Here is a 13,991-nt window from a genome sequence, read left to right as displayed (position 1 = left end):
GTGACAAACTTTAGGTGAATCCAGGAGACACCGTTTCAGACAAAAGAGCTGCTTAAATACATCTTTTATAACAGCTAGCGGCATGCCCGTACCATGAAACACAACATTGGTAAATTAAACATTTCTTTTTACAAATTCTTATCGATGTGTTCAGATGTTGGATTTTCATAATACTTTCACAAAGATTCTATACACCAATAGTCTGAATTGGTTAAAAAGGATGACGAAATGAATGCAACATTTAACATAGTTTTTATTTAATTTGGTAAACGTAGAATGTCATGGTTTCAAGGCAAACTCTGGATTATTTCAGTCACAACTCAAGAATTAACATGATTCAGAACAGTCTTATCTTCAATCTGTACCCACCCCTACACAGACACAACTATAGAAATCCATGTACATATATATTAGTTTTCAAAAGTTCAGGACTTTCAACAACTCTAGAATTTAGACTTTATATTCTCACACACTTCAGTATTACCCATTTGAAGCAGGATATAACCATGAAGAGATAAAAATTCATGCAATGATACTTAGGTTTTTCTTTAAAAAATTAAATACAGTATTTGATCATTCAATGCTATATAAGGTGCATTGAATAGCTAAAATAAAACAAGTGCCAATTTTATCATGAATTAATAACATATTTATTGTCTTGAAACCAAACAGGCCCAAGTTTCTTTTTGTCTTTATGAGTCAGCTCTCTATAAACTCATTTCTTCCAAATTTCCCATGTAATAAAAATCAAGCTAGTTAATTTCTTCTTTACATTTACAAGAGACAGCACAGGGCTCAAGGCAGGTATGTTCTTGATGATTCAGAGTCAGAAAGTACTTCTTCTTGAGTAGAAGGTTCATAATCGGCATTTTCAGCTAATTCAATATCTAATTCATCATTACTTTCTGCACTGTAATCAACTTCTTCAAGGAATCGAGGTTCATCTTCGTCCAAAACGTAAGTGGTGGGGCTGCAGCCAAAGCACACAGAACATATAAGGCTTCGTTAGGTTTTAAGGTTCTAACATAAGATTATTTGAACACAATGGCTTAACCTTGATTTCACTATAATAAAACTGGTTGGGCTGGCTTTAAAAATGTTATCCAAATGAACAAGAGAGGTAAGATTGTGCCAATGATCTTTCAACAAATTCCTGCCTTGATAATAAAGGGTGAAATGCTAATTTTTAATTATATTGCAAGAGTGTCAATATACATAGCAACAAAAAACAACAGGCTCGCTCTTTTTTTTAATCCTCACCCGAGGACCTTTTTTTTTTTTGCATTCATCTTCAGATAGAGCAGGAGGGAGAGAGGGAGAAAGAGAGAGAGAAACATCAATGTGAGAGAGACACACAAGTGGTTGCCACCCACATGACCCCAACCAGGGCCGGGGACAAACTGCAACCAAGGTACGTGCCCTTAGCGGGAACCGAACCGAACCCGGGTCTCTCTGGTCCACGGGCTGACGCTCTAACTGCTGAGCCAAACCGGCCAGGGCAACGGGCTCTCTCTTTAGGTTACTTCTTTGAAAGCCTTCATCAATTTGCAGGCTTAAAAGTTCCATTTTAATCCCTGTAAATCAAGCAACAGATAATTTCAACAGACTTTGTAAGATACTGTGGGTATTTAATTGGTTCCTCCAGTAATGCACTGACACCACTTCTAAGTCTGTAAAGTGACTATTTGCCACAAAAACATATATCCATCCTCACAGTTTCTACTGGTCAAGAAAAAACTGAAAAAGAAGTGAACACTCCACACCCAGATTAATTACTTACCCTGGGGACACAGAATAAGATATTTGCTTAAAAGCACTAAGTGCTTCTAAATATTTTATTAGGTACATTGCTTGGGATTAGGACAACCTTTCCACTAGGGTAATATATTCTTTCCTCTTCAAAAAGCAGTATTCTGATTTTCCCCATTTGGGAGATTACACACACATACACACCCCATCATATTAAAGAAACACTACAGCAACATTTCAATGCCCCCATTTTGTGACCCAAACTATCTTAATTTTATATAGATATATGTTCGTTTATATCCCACCTGCTTCCAAGTGGATTTCCCATCACTGATGCAATTAAAAGCTACAAAAGCAGACAATAAAAGAGGAACAATAACCTGTTAAAATGAGCAGAGAAGCAGATGTCATTAGACACCTAAAATGAAAGAACCTGCAACTGAATATTCAATTCGGTTCATATATCTACAAGTTTGGACAAGAAAGACAAGTGAACAGATTATATGGTTCTAATTTTCTGAGAAGAGAATGCAAACTCATCTGGTGAGAGTATACTTTATCCTAGAGTTGTTTTAATTTTGTTCATTAAAGAAAACCACCTTGATCTTATATATAGCAAAATTCCTCTTACAAGTACTGTGATGGAGATAAACCGAGCAGAGTGGCCTGGAGGATTGTGGGAGACTTTACAACATACCTCACACAAGTACACAGCTTTCAATTATGCAACTAAAACATTTATCATAACTCATATCTTTAGGGGGAAAAAAGTTAGATAGAAAACATCATTTGCTTTTTAAAATGACAATTATTCTCTTTTGAAAAACTATAATTCATTCCTCTGCTTGACCTTGGTATTTCAAATTCACAGGGTGTCCCAGGCGATTCTTAGAATAGACAGAAGACTAGCTGAAGCAAAGGGGAAGAGAGGAGGAGAGAGAGCAGGATAAGACCAATCTCTGGCTGCATACTTGCTTGCTTTCTTCCTGGAGTCTGTCTTAACAAGAAGAAATGATCGTGGAAATACAAGGAAGAAAACAGATTTGCTCAAAAGCCATGAAGCACACTGGTACAGGGGCTGGGGAACCAACCAGGACTGCAGAGGCGGACTCCGCGGTGATGATGCCCAGCAGCACCATGGGCTCTCCCAACAGGGAGGAAGAGCACAAGGTCCATGCAATGGGTGGGTGAGCCACAAGCACTTTTCAGATCCATGGAGCATAGAATTCACATCCCCCCCCCCCCCCTACTGCCAAGGAAACCAGGACTGCTAGCAGGAAGCCCAGCTGCTACACTGGGGTCAGAGCAAGGATCTACTTCTACATGGAAAGCCGAATAGAAGAAAATTAATCAATCTGAACTAAGAGAAAGGGTTTCAAGAAAAAAAGCCTAGTCTTATAAGCTGTAAGTCAATGGGGAAACAGTATGATTTAGGAGCAACAAAGGTGCCCAGGATCAAGCCCACAAAGGCTCCTCGACAGCAAGGAGACTTGGATGAATGCTGGTATGAGATGCTGGCAATCACTTTTAAGACAGAAGCAAGGCAAGCTCCTGGACCTTTAAAAGAAATTCCATAATAAGGAGTGTTCAGGGCTGGATCCAGACAATAATTTGATCCTGTCAGTTCCTGGTCTTGGCTCACGCACATGCTAACTGTGACATGAACTCCATTCAGGTTCTGGCATCACCCCTCTATACGCAGGAGGGGGCCAGGTGCATACTCTTATTCCACTTCTGTAACCCATACTGGCCCTAAAAGTTGACTCTTGTTTCTGCAGCTCTAACAAAATCATGGTCCTAGCCTGTGGCTGAAGTATACAGAGTACACCCAGCAATGGCGATGGGGCCGTCAGTGCCAACTACGTGCTGGGGGTGGGGGGGAAAGGATGAGGAGGGGTGATCAGATCTAGGTTTAAGGAGCTGGGGAATACAGAGACAGAGGAGAGGGAAGGAAGATTAAAGCCCATCACTCCACTGAAAGCAGCCTTCTTTCTGCTAGTCCATTTGCCACTTTCCAGTCCATTTTTTCTAGATGCCTCTGCTATGCTAACTGTGGTGGGAATTCTGACACTCCTTTGTCTCTGCTTAATCATCAATCAAATGCTCTTCACCCTTGTGTATGCCTCAAGTCAGAGCTCATAAAAATGCTCTAATATTCTTTCTTATATGCGTGCCCTCTTTGAATGAACTCACATATTTTTAATTTACATTCTGATAATTTCCAAATCCAATTTTCTAGCCCCAACTTCTGCCTTGAACTTGTCCTGCATTAAGCTTGGACTTGCTGGTGTATTCACATGGCTCTCTCACATGCACCTTGTGAACGTGGCATCTTCACAACTAACTCTGTGTTCTCCCCACCAAGCCTGCTCTTCCTCTCTTGTGGCTTCTGAGTGTCATTCACTCAGTGTGGCATCAAACTAAAATTCTCAGCAAGCAAGCCCTGCCACTCAGTTTCCAGACCACTCCTTGTCTCACACTTTGCAGGTCTTCACTGACACTGTTTCTCTGCTTCGGACAAACTTCCCACTTTTCTCCTCCTCACCACTCACGTTTCCTTCAAACTGCAGCTTGCACTCATCTTCACATCTTTGTTTCTCAAAGCCCAGCTTGGGATAATGGCCCTTTCTCTACATCCCCTTTGCACCCTGCATAAACATTTTATCTGATCACTTCTCAGATGCACTTGAAACCATCCATTTGTGGACCTGTGTTCTCGGTACTAAATCGTAAGTGTTTTATGATCAGGACTGTGACTTCCCATCCTCGTCCCACCTGTGTGCTCCCAGAGCACCTGACACCCTGTAGGCCCTAAACAAATGTCTGCCTCACTCTTTATGAGAAGCCACGAGGTCCACGAGGTCACTGACTTCCACGTTACCCCATCCCACTGATTTCACTTCAGTAAAAATCAAGGCACAAGACCAATCATAGCAATTCAGCTTTACTTTTATTAATAATTCCAACATACGTTTTAAGTACTTTACAATTTAGGAGGTACCTTCACACACATCATTTCACAATATCCTTTACTTAGGAGAAAGACTTTAAGGTAATTTGCCCTAGAGTTATAAAATAGTTAATCCTTTTCCATTAGCAGATAGGAATTCAAATATAATTTCAATCATAAAAAGTGTTTAATCAGCATTTAATTCTTTCCCATTGCTGTTATGTTGGCTTCCCACTACTATTTCCTCATTCCCCTCATTTTCTTCATGTCAGTTTACTCTTTTTCCCTGTTTCTGCTTCATTCCCCAACAGCTGCCCTATATACACCTGCCTTAACACCCTTTTTCTGGGTTTTAATTCTTAGTGTAAAGATGCCCACACCAAAAATAATCCAATAAGAAACATTTCGTTCTAAAAGAGAATAGCATTTTAGTCCAAATACAAATCCTCCTCAGGATGCTTCAAGAAAAATATGAAAGCTTCACCCAAAGGGCCTTCTCACAAGATGAAGGCAGTGAAATTCTCCGCTGCGTGGTGTCATCATGGTTCAGGAAAGGGTTATAACTGCAACTATTTCTAAAGATAGGAGGAATGTTGTGCTTCATTCGGATTCAAAGTCTTCTGGCTATCTTCATATTAAACTATTAAGCACTGCACAACATTCAACCTAAAGAATTCACCATGTTCCTCAAACGTACCCCCGTCTACTTCCGTTAGAGCTGACCGGCCATCTGAGACAGCAGAATGTAGGTCTTGGGCTCTGTCACCTATACAAGCATGAAAGAAACAGAGCACTGTACATGGAGTCAGAAATCCTCTCGAGCCTCTTCTCTTCCACTACCGGCTGCGTCTGGAACGAGCCCCTCTCTCCGAGCTCCAGCTTTGTGGAGCGTAAAGCCAAGACAGTGACAGCAGCCCCCTCCCTCTCAAAGCTGGCTGGCTCCCATAAGGTGGCAGATGTGAAAGCATCTGTAAACTCTTAAGCTGTATAAATATAAAATGTTATTATGACATTAATAAAACCTACCTTGTTAAAGAAAAAAGTCAAAACTTTCTTAATTCTTTAAGAGCCCAGACAAGGAATGAGCTGTCCTGGGCCAACAGGACTAAATTACTGCCTTATCTTTGTAACTCGGAAGCCTTCCTCAACCTCATGCTCAGCTAAAATTTTGAGACTAACCTACCTATTCTTTTAAGATAGCACAATAAAGATATCCTGGAGGAGAATTTCTGAAACTGATGCACAAACTGAAACATATTCATTGCCCACATTATCAGCAATGTGTGACTTGCTGATTGCATCTTTGTGTTGAGATGTCAGGTCTAATGTGAAAGAAAATCTGTATGCGCATACATGTTAGAGAATATTTTATTTATGCAATTTAATTCCTCTGTTATAAGAGATACAGCATCTACTAAACATCACAAAGTAAATAAGACTATCCATAAAAAGTACAAGGAACAGTTCTGTCCACCCCAAGTGACCACCGAGGCCACGTGAGTACTCGCACACAGTGCACATGCACATACACACGCTCGGACTAGTGCACAGGACATCCAACAGGAGGATATTATCTATTTGGGGGAAAGTATACCTAAGCTGCCCTTGGGAAACAGTAATTAACTAATAAACTCCAACTTACTTTACTATTGATCTGAAAACACTCCTTAGACACAATGAGAGGATTAAATGGTTAAGCTCCCAAATGATGCAGGAGAGCTTCAAACACTAAAACCATTCCTTTTTAGTAATTCTGCTTAGTCACTTGGAAGACACAAGATATAACGGAAGCACAGGGGGACTTTGGAGTTAGAACCTGGATATAGTCCTGGTTCTGTTGGGAATTATTAGATGGATGACCTTGGGTAAATTCATCTCTGAGCCCCGGTTTACACACACATATAAGGGGGTTACAATACCATCTCGGTTCACACACACGTATAAAGAGGTTACAATACCATCTGTCTCTGATCATTCTCAGTAAAACACTAGAATCTCTGAGATAATAATCAGACTTAGCAGAAATTCAGAATGGGCGTGCGCGCTGGGGGTCCCAAGACCACTCCGGGCTGAGTGATTTGCTAGCAGACTGACAGGATTCAGCACAGTTGTGATCACAGCCCTGACGTGCTACAGTGAAAGGATACAAAGCAAAATCAACCAAGAGAGAAGGTGCGAGGGGCGGAGTCCAGAGGAAAGCAAGGCCAGGCAAAGGGAGCTGCTAAGAGCAGGGAAGCCGGCAGAGCTCTCAGCAACTTCAAAGCACTGAAGGCAAAAACTGAAGTTCAGAGCGGCCAAGTTTCCTGAAAGAAGGGAGTTGCACAGGCGTGACCCCAACAGATTTCCTCTAATGGCATTTGACAGATTCTTAAAATACATAGTACACGAGGCTGAGAAGTAAAGCAGCAAGACAAACGAAACAAAATAAACACACACTTGGCAGAACTGGGGTGCTGAGAAAAGGACAAACCCTAGGCCTCCAACTGTGACCCCTGGAGGGCTAGGACCTAGAAAGGGCTGGGGCGGACCAGGGGCTATACAAGTTTCACAGGTTTTGCAAGCCCACCTCCAGTCAGGTAGGTCCCGCACTGGACTGGGGTGATCTGCCCTACTCTGCAGCCTACCAAGGGGCAGAATGAATCTTCTTCGAAAGAACGGGTATGCTTCCTTATTCTGGTACACTGAGTTCTCATTTTAAAGTCTCGAATAGACACTTGTGTGAGAGGAATACCTTCATTCTTCCAAGAGGCTACTAAGAAAAACACACACAGATGCCTATGAATACATGTAGTTAGCAAATTCCTTGTAAAGGTAAGTCTTGGAGACTCAATATTACTAACTTGATACCTATCAGGATCTCTTATAATAAGCCGCAAAGCTTTCGTTATAATCTAGTCTGGACTGGGGTCCTGAAGTGCTCACATAAGTGCCAAGCTTATTATTCTAGATGATTTTGGTCTCCTCTGTATCTGCGAGAACAGCAGCACTTCACTGAGCACAAAAACACTTTGTTATAAGCAACTCTAATTTCAAGTGGACTGGAAGTTGTGATATGATCTTCAATTATATGGCACGATTTATCTGCCTAGAAAATATCTTAATAGCAATTATAGCTGTAAGAATTTTCTACGTGATAGCAATAAATGACCAAGGAATGCAAACCAGACTCAAATATGCGCATCACAGCCATTAACTAGGACGATCCTTTAAGATCAGCTTGATTAAATGGTAAACTGTACGTTAAAAATAAATCACATTGCCCTGCCAGTGTGGCTCAGTGGGTTGAGCATCGTCCCATGCACCAGGAGGTGGTCAGTTCGATTCCCACAGGGCATGTGCCCTGGTTGAGGGCTTGATCGCCAGTAGGGGGCATGCAGGAGGCAGCCGATCGATGTTTCTCTCTCATTGATGTTTCTATCTCCCTCTCCCTTCCTCTCTCTGAAAGCAATAAAAACATATACATATATTTTTAAAAGGACATTAATACCAGTAGGCTTTACTACAGAGCTAGGTATTAGATATAAGTGTTAACATTTGGCCCCAAATCATCTTATTGATGGAAACTCTTTCCTTGACCAAATGTAAGTCAGGCACCTCTTGCTGACTAGGCCCTGACCTTGGACTGTGTCCTTAGTCCAGTGACTCTGCCTTCTTAGTCCAGTTTCATAAGAATCCTGCTGAGTCAGTTATCAAAAATTCCCCACTCTCAACATCTAATCACCCTGGCCTGCTTTCAGCACAAGTTCTGTGAAGTCAGATTAGTCAGCATTTCCCATCACCCCATTGTTTCAATCCACCAACCCCCCGACTCTACTCCTGGGCTATAAATTTCCCCTTTCCTTATTGTATTCAGAGTTGAGCCCGAGCTCTCTCCCCCACTGCAAAATCTCATGTAGCCGTCCTCCTGAGCAAAGGCAGCCTTCCACTCTTCAACGGTGTCAAGAACAATTTTTTCTTCAACAATATTCATTTAATTTTCTCAGGAGAAAGAGTTCCTACATATTTATAAACACCAGCTTCACAAAAAGAAAGTATGGATAATAGAGAATTTAATAATATTTCATTCTAGTGTTAACAGTCTGTAACAATCAATATTTTGATCACTACTTTACCAATAACTTCACGGCAGTCTCTTACCATGCTAGGGACAGGGTCGGCAGAGCCTTTAAACAAAAAACATTATGATGTCAGCTGGTCCACACACCTGTACTCACTCATTGTTAGAAATGTATTCTACCTTTATCAAAACACATCGAATTTGACTTTTTAAAAAGTATTAACACAAAATAGATCTAGTGGTAAGCATATTTTAAGGGCTTTCTCTAGCTTCACTCTATTTATTTTATCAGTTGCATTAGAAACAATTTCTCATCAAGTTTTCTAATGTTTGTGCTGCATGCACAAAAAGGAATTAAGTACTAATACATGCTAAAACATGGATGGACCTCGAAAACAAGCAAAGTGAAAGAAGCCACACACAGAAGGTCATACATTGTATGATCCCATTTATTTGAAATATCCAGAGCAGATAAATCCACAGAGGCATAAAGCAGACGAGTGGTTGCCAGGGGCTGGGTATAACTGCTTAGTGTGTATGAGGGTCTCCTTTGGGGAGTGGAGAGGATAAAAAGTTTTGGAACTAGACAGAGGAAACAGATGGTTGCACAAAATTGTGAATGTACTAAAATACCATTATATCATTCACTTTAAAGTGGTTAATTTTATGCCATGTAATTTTATCAATTAAAAAACAAGTCCAAATACTGTTTGATTTTAAAACAGTAACTAGGCTTCATTTAAACATGGGCGCATCTTGTATTACAATAAAACACTGTTTGGTATTTTTCAACTTCACTTTTCTAAAATGTTTTAAACATACTCAAATTTCAAATACTTCTTCCATATGCTCAATATACAGTCATCATGCAAAATCCTATTGAGAAGTATTGTTAAATGTTTTGTTAGTTCTCAAATCCTTTAAATGAGGGTCACTGAGAAGACTATGTAATAGTTCAGGTGACATGTAAAATAAAAACATTTTTGCTAAATACAACACAACTATATAGCTGTAAACTTTTAAATGAGTTCTACCAAAATTCTTAGCTTTGACTAAGAGTAGTACACCCTCAGTGAGAGACATAATGCAGACTTAGCATTGTATCACGTGGAATTTTCATTATAAAACAAATACAACTGGGTAAAATTAAAATGCTTTATGTGTGGTAATTTCCGATGAATGCCCTGGAAATATGAAACAAAATTTCAACCACAGGCTTCATTGAAAAGGAAGTTCTATAACTTCTGGTAAACATAGTGGATCTCAAAAGATACTAATGTGACCAGAGATGAGATAACAACAAAGAAGAGATAACAACAAAATGTTCAAAGATAGAATTCGATGGATAAAACTAACTAATGGGCTTGAGTTCCAACCTCCTTCACATTGCTAAGTACCTACAGTAAGAGGAGGCAGGGGAAACCACGCTGATTTGCATTTTAAAGCTCTAGGAAATTTCAGGAATCGGAGATTCTGGTTAGCAGGGTGGAACTGAAAACAGAGGAACTGGTTTAAAGGTTTTATTAAGAGCAGGTAGGCCTTCAGATCACCTTCCACAGACCATCCCCCAGTTCAGAGATGGAAAGTTGACTTTGTAAAGACTTTATTAGAGAGGCTATTTACTTAGGGCCAGAAGCCAGAAACAGAGGTGGAGGTGGAGTAAGTACAAGTCTGTTCAAAAGTACATTTTGCTGGGCTCCCCAAATGCTACCTACTGGACTTATGCCCTGGGCAATATTTCACAATTTTTTTAAAAATCACCCTTCCAAGGGAGTTTCTTTAGACATCTTTTTTCCTAATCCTCCTCTTAATTAACCACAATTAATAACTAAAAAGATAAATTTCACATGAGATAAAACCCAGCCTAAGAGAGCATGGGTGAATTAGAGGTTGGTTAAATTAAAAAAAATACAGAACAAAGAACAGAAATGTATTCATGAGAGTAAAAGACACAGAAGATACACGAAAAGGTCAAACTTAAATGTAAATGGAGTCCCACAAAGGACATAATGGGGAAGAATCAAAGTTTGAAGAGAATATGGTTAAGAATTCCCCTACATTGAGAGAAGATATGCAGCCACAGATTTCAGAAACCTTGTGAACCCCGGGCAAAGTAAACAAAATCCTATCTAAGCAAACTCCTAAATACCAAAGACTAAGAGAAATTCATAAAAGCAACTTAGCCTTAAAAGACAGATTACCGCCCTGGCCGGTTTGGCTCAGCGGTTAGAGGGTCAGCCTGCGGTCCAGAGAGACCCAGGTTCGGTTCCCGCTACGGGCATGTACCTCGGTTGCAGTTTGTCCCCGGCCCTGGTTGGGTTGTGCGGGTGGCAACCACTCGATGTGTCCCTTTCACGTCGATGTTTCTCTCTCTCCCTCCCACTCTAGCTGAACAAAATATGGAAAAATGTCCTCGGGTGAGGATAAAAAAAAAAGACAGATTACCTTCAAAGGGCAGCCAGACTGACGCCCAGCCTGACAGCTCAGCACGGAGACCACAGACAACAGAATGGCCTCCTCCGTGCGGGAGAGTGTCCCCTAGGTTCTCTGTCCCTCAAAACTGGAAGATGAAGACTTACATCTTTGAGCAAAAGAAAAATGACTTCAGATAAAAACTGAAATGTAGGAAGAAATGAAGAGGAAAAGGGGAGGACGGCAGTAAAGGTATGGGGCGATCCAATGGCTGCATAAAACAGTAATAATGTCTGTACACTTTAAAATATTAATAGTATACTCATAAACTATCTGACAACACCAATACATATACTGAGAAGTTAAAGGGAGTTAACATGTTCTAAGGATTCTATATTGTCCAAGAAAAGATAAAAGTACAAATTTATATTGACTTGGATAAATCGAGAATGCATAAAGTAATGCCACGTATCCATTAAAAGGAATTAAGAGGATAAAATCAATATAAATCTAAAATCAATCTAAAAATCTACCAATCTAATAAAAAGGCAAAAAAATAACCCCAAAAAACAAAAAACCACAGGGCAAGAAAAACAAAGAGAAATCAAATAATAAGCTGGTAGATTTAAGTCTAAACATATCAATAATTATAATAAATGTAAATGAACTAAATATTTCAATTAAAATGTCAGATTAAATTTTATAAAAACAACTATGTTCTGCTTACAAGACATTTTTAAATATAAAGAGACAGAAAGGTTAAAAACAAACACTAAATAAAAAGAAAGTTAGTTATAGCTTATACACATAGTAATACCAACGTGGTTTAAGAATCTAGTCTCATATTCAGAAGTTTCAAGTTTTCTAAGTAAATTTTACAGATCAATAGTTTTTAAGCTTTGTTCAACTTGTAAATAGCTTTTAGATTTCCAGTTATTTATAAAACTAAATTATCTTTTACTAATAAAGCAATTGTAGATATACTATATAGAAAGACTGGAAACTTATTTTTCATAATTATAGATTCACTTTTAAAAAATCTCTTACCTTTTTCTTAGTTTATTTAAACAAACTCAAATGCTGTGTCAAATACCTTCTAGTGTACAGTGTTGTGAAGACTAAGTATTTGACATTCACAAATGTTACTGATTACCTTGACAAAGACATTTAATATCTATTATTCTTACTGCTGCAATTATTTCAAACTTGTTTGATATAAAGAGCTATAAATGAAAATAAGTTGGTTCACAACAAATAGATTCTCTATCTTGGGAAACAGTTAACACAAAGGAATATAAAATTTAATTGAGGGCTAATGTGTGGAATAAAACCATCCACATTGAATACAGGAAAAAAAGCAAAAACTTGGCAGGGAAGACAGGTTTGAAAGATTTTTGTAAAAGTCAACTCACTTAGTCTGGCCGGTGTGGCTCAGTGGTTGAGCATCAACCCATGCACCAAGAGGTCCCTGGTTCGATTCCTGGCCAGGACACATGTCCAGGTTGTGGGCCCGATCCCTAATGAGGGGCATGCAGGAGGCAGCCAATCGATGTTCTCTCTGATCAATGTTTTTATCTCTCTCTCCCTCTCACTTCTTCTCTCTCTAAAATCAATAAAAAATATATATATAGTTTTTTAAAAAGTCAACTCACTTTAAAAAAAGAAAAAGAAAAACTTGGAGAATCTATATTCATTAAATTGATACCTGTTTCACATTCGGACCAAGAAACAGAAAATTACCAAGGACAAAGAGCGAGCCCAGACTAGTAGAGACGATAAAAAGGAAAAAAACAAGGAGGTAATTTTAGGAAAAGTAAGTGTTTCTAGTTCCATCTGTAATGCTATCATCTGCCCTTTTCACACAAACACAGAATTGTGGCTTTACCTGCTTCTGCTTCCGTATTCCATCATCTCCACTGCTACCTAATACCATCTCCTCAAACAATCACCGCCACAGCTCCTTATCTGAGCTCCATCCTCCCCTCAAACACGAGTGATTCCAACCAGTTTCCTCAAGTTTTCTTGTCTCTACCTCCCTAAATTCAATCAAATCGATACACTATTTTCAGGTAACAAGCAACACCTAGCGTCAAAAGTCTAACGTCCTCACACTGGTACTCAGGGCACTATAATCCTCCCCCACGCAATCTAAATCCAACTGAATTTTAAAATCGTATATAGCAACCCACCTACAACTTCTTCAACCCAATGTGTGACTGGCGCGAAGTGAGGCACTATGCCTTGCACAATAGATAGTGTTGAAGGGCATGGCTCTGGTCCCTGAGGTTAACAGGAGATAGTTAGGCAGGTGTCAGTAAAAGACTTCTCTTAAAAGTTGGTTTAGAAAAAGACATGCTTCACGATCCCTGTTATCACCACTCTAAACACGGATAAAATATAAAAGAGGAAAACAAAAAAGACACAAATGAACAAAGAAACCAGATACACATCTGCTTGGACCAGAAAAAAGAACAGAAACACAAGTCTGGGTCATGGATCTCCTGAATCCAGGGCCAATAGCAGAAAATAATACCTCCTTCAAAGGCACCAGGGAGAGTGAAAAGTACCCTAGTTCCCTGACTAAATCCTGACTCCTGAGAATCCAGCAGCTGGGGTGAGGCTTCTCACTAGAAAGGAGGCTAGAAAAATAAGGCTGAGACTTCTATCTAAGACTAAAGATCATATAGAGTCGCAATGACTAAGTCAGAAAGATAGAGACTGAGCATCACAGCCAAAACCCTCACTAACATAAAACCCCTGATTTCAGTGAAGGATGAAAAGTTGGAAATGCTAATATAAGACTAATAGAATGCTAGCATATGC

General features: G+C 39.6%; 1 protein-coding gene across 18 annotated transcripts in view; it reads right to left on the bottom strand.

Annotated features, from left to right (window-relative positions):
• Nucleotides 1-236: 236 nt before the first annotated feature.
• The window catches only part of AGTPBP1 (ATP/GTP binding protein 1), a 130,989-nt gene continuing 117,234 nt past the window's right edge, over nt 237-13,991 (bottom strand). For 11 of the 18 annotated variants that reach the window (XM_036261338.1, XM_036261337.1, XM_036261339.1 and 8 more), the window contains one exon: nt 237-970. In XM_036261338.1, the coding sequence (XP_036117231.1) occupies nt 796-970 (175 nt within the window). In that variant the 3' untranslated portion in view covers nt 237-795. Of the gene's footprint in view, nt 971-2,080; nt 2,130-4,797; nt 5,466-5,603; nt 5,683-8,836; nt 8,863-13,387; nt 13,449-13,991 lie in introns of those variants that run through there. The other 7 variants (XM_036261340.1, XM_036261341.1, XM_036261345.1 and 4 more) reach the window with 6 other exon arrangements.

This window comes from Molossus molossus, unplaced genomic scaffold (assembly GCF_014108415.1).
Source record: "Molossus molossus isolate mMolMol1 unplaced genomic scaffold, mMolMol1.p scaffold_m16_p_14, whole genome shotgun sequence".
Taxonomy (NCBI): Eukaryota; Metazoa; Chordata; class Mammalia; order Chiroptera; family Molossidae; genus Molossus; species Molossus molossus.
The sequence above is the reverse complement of the archived record's forward strand: the minus strand, read 5'-3'. Positions and strand labels throughout refer to the sequence as shown.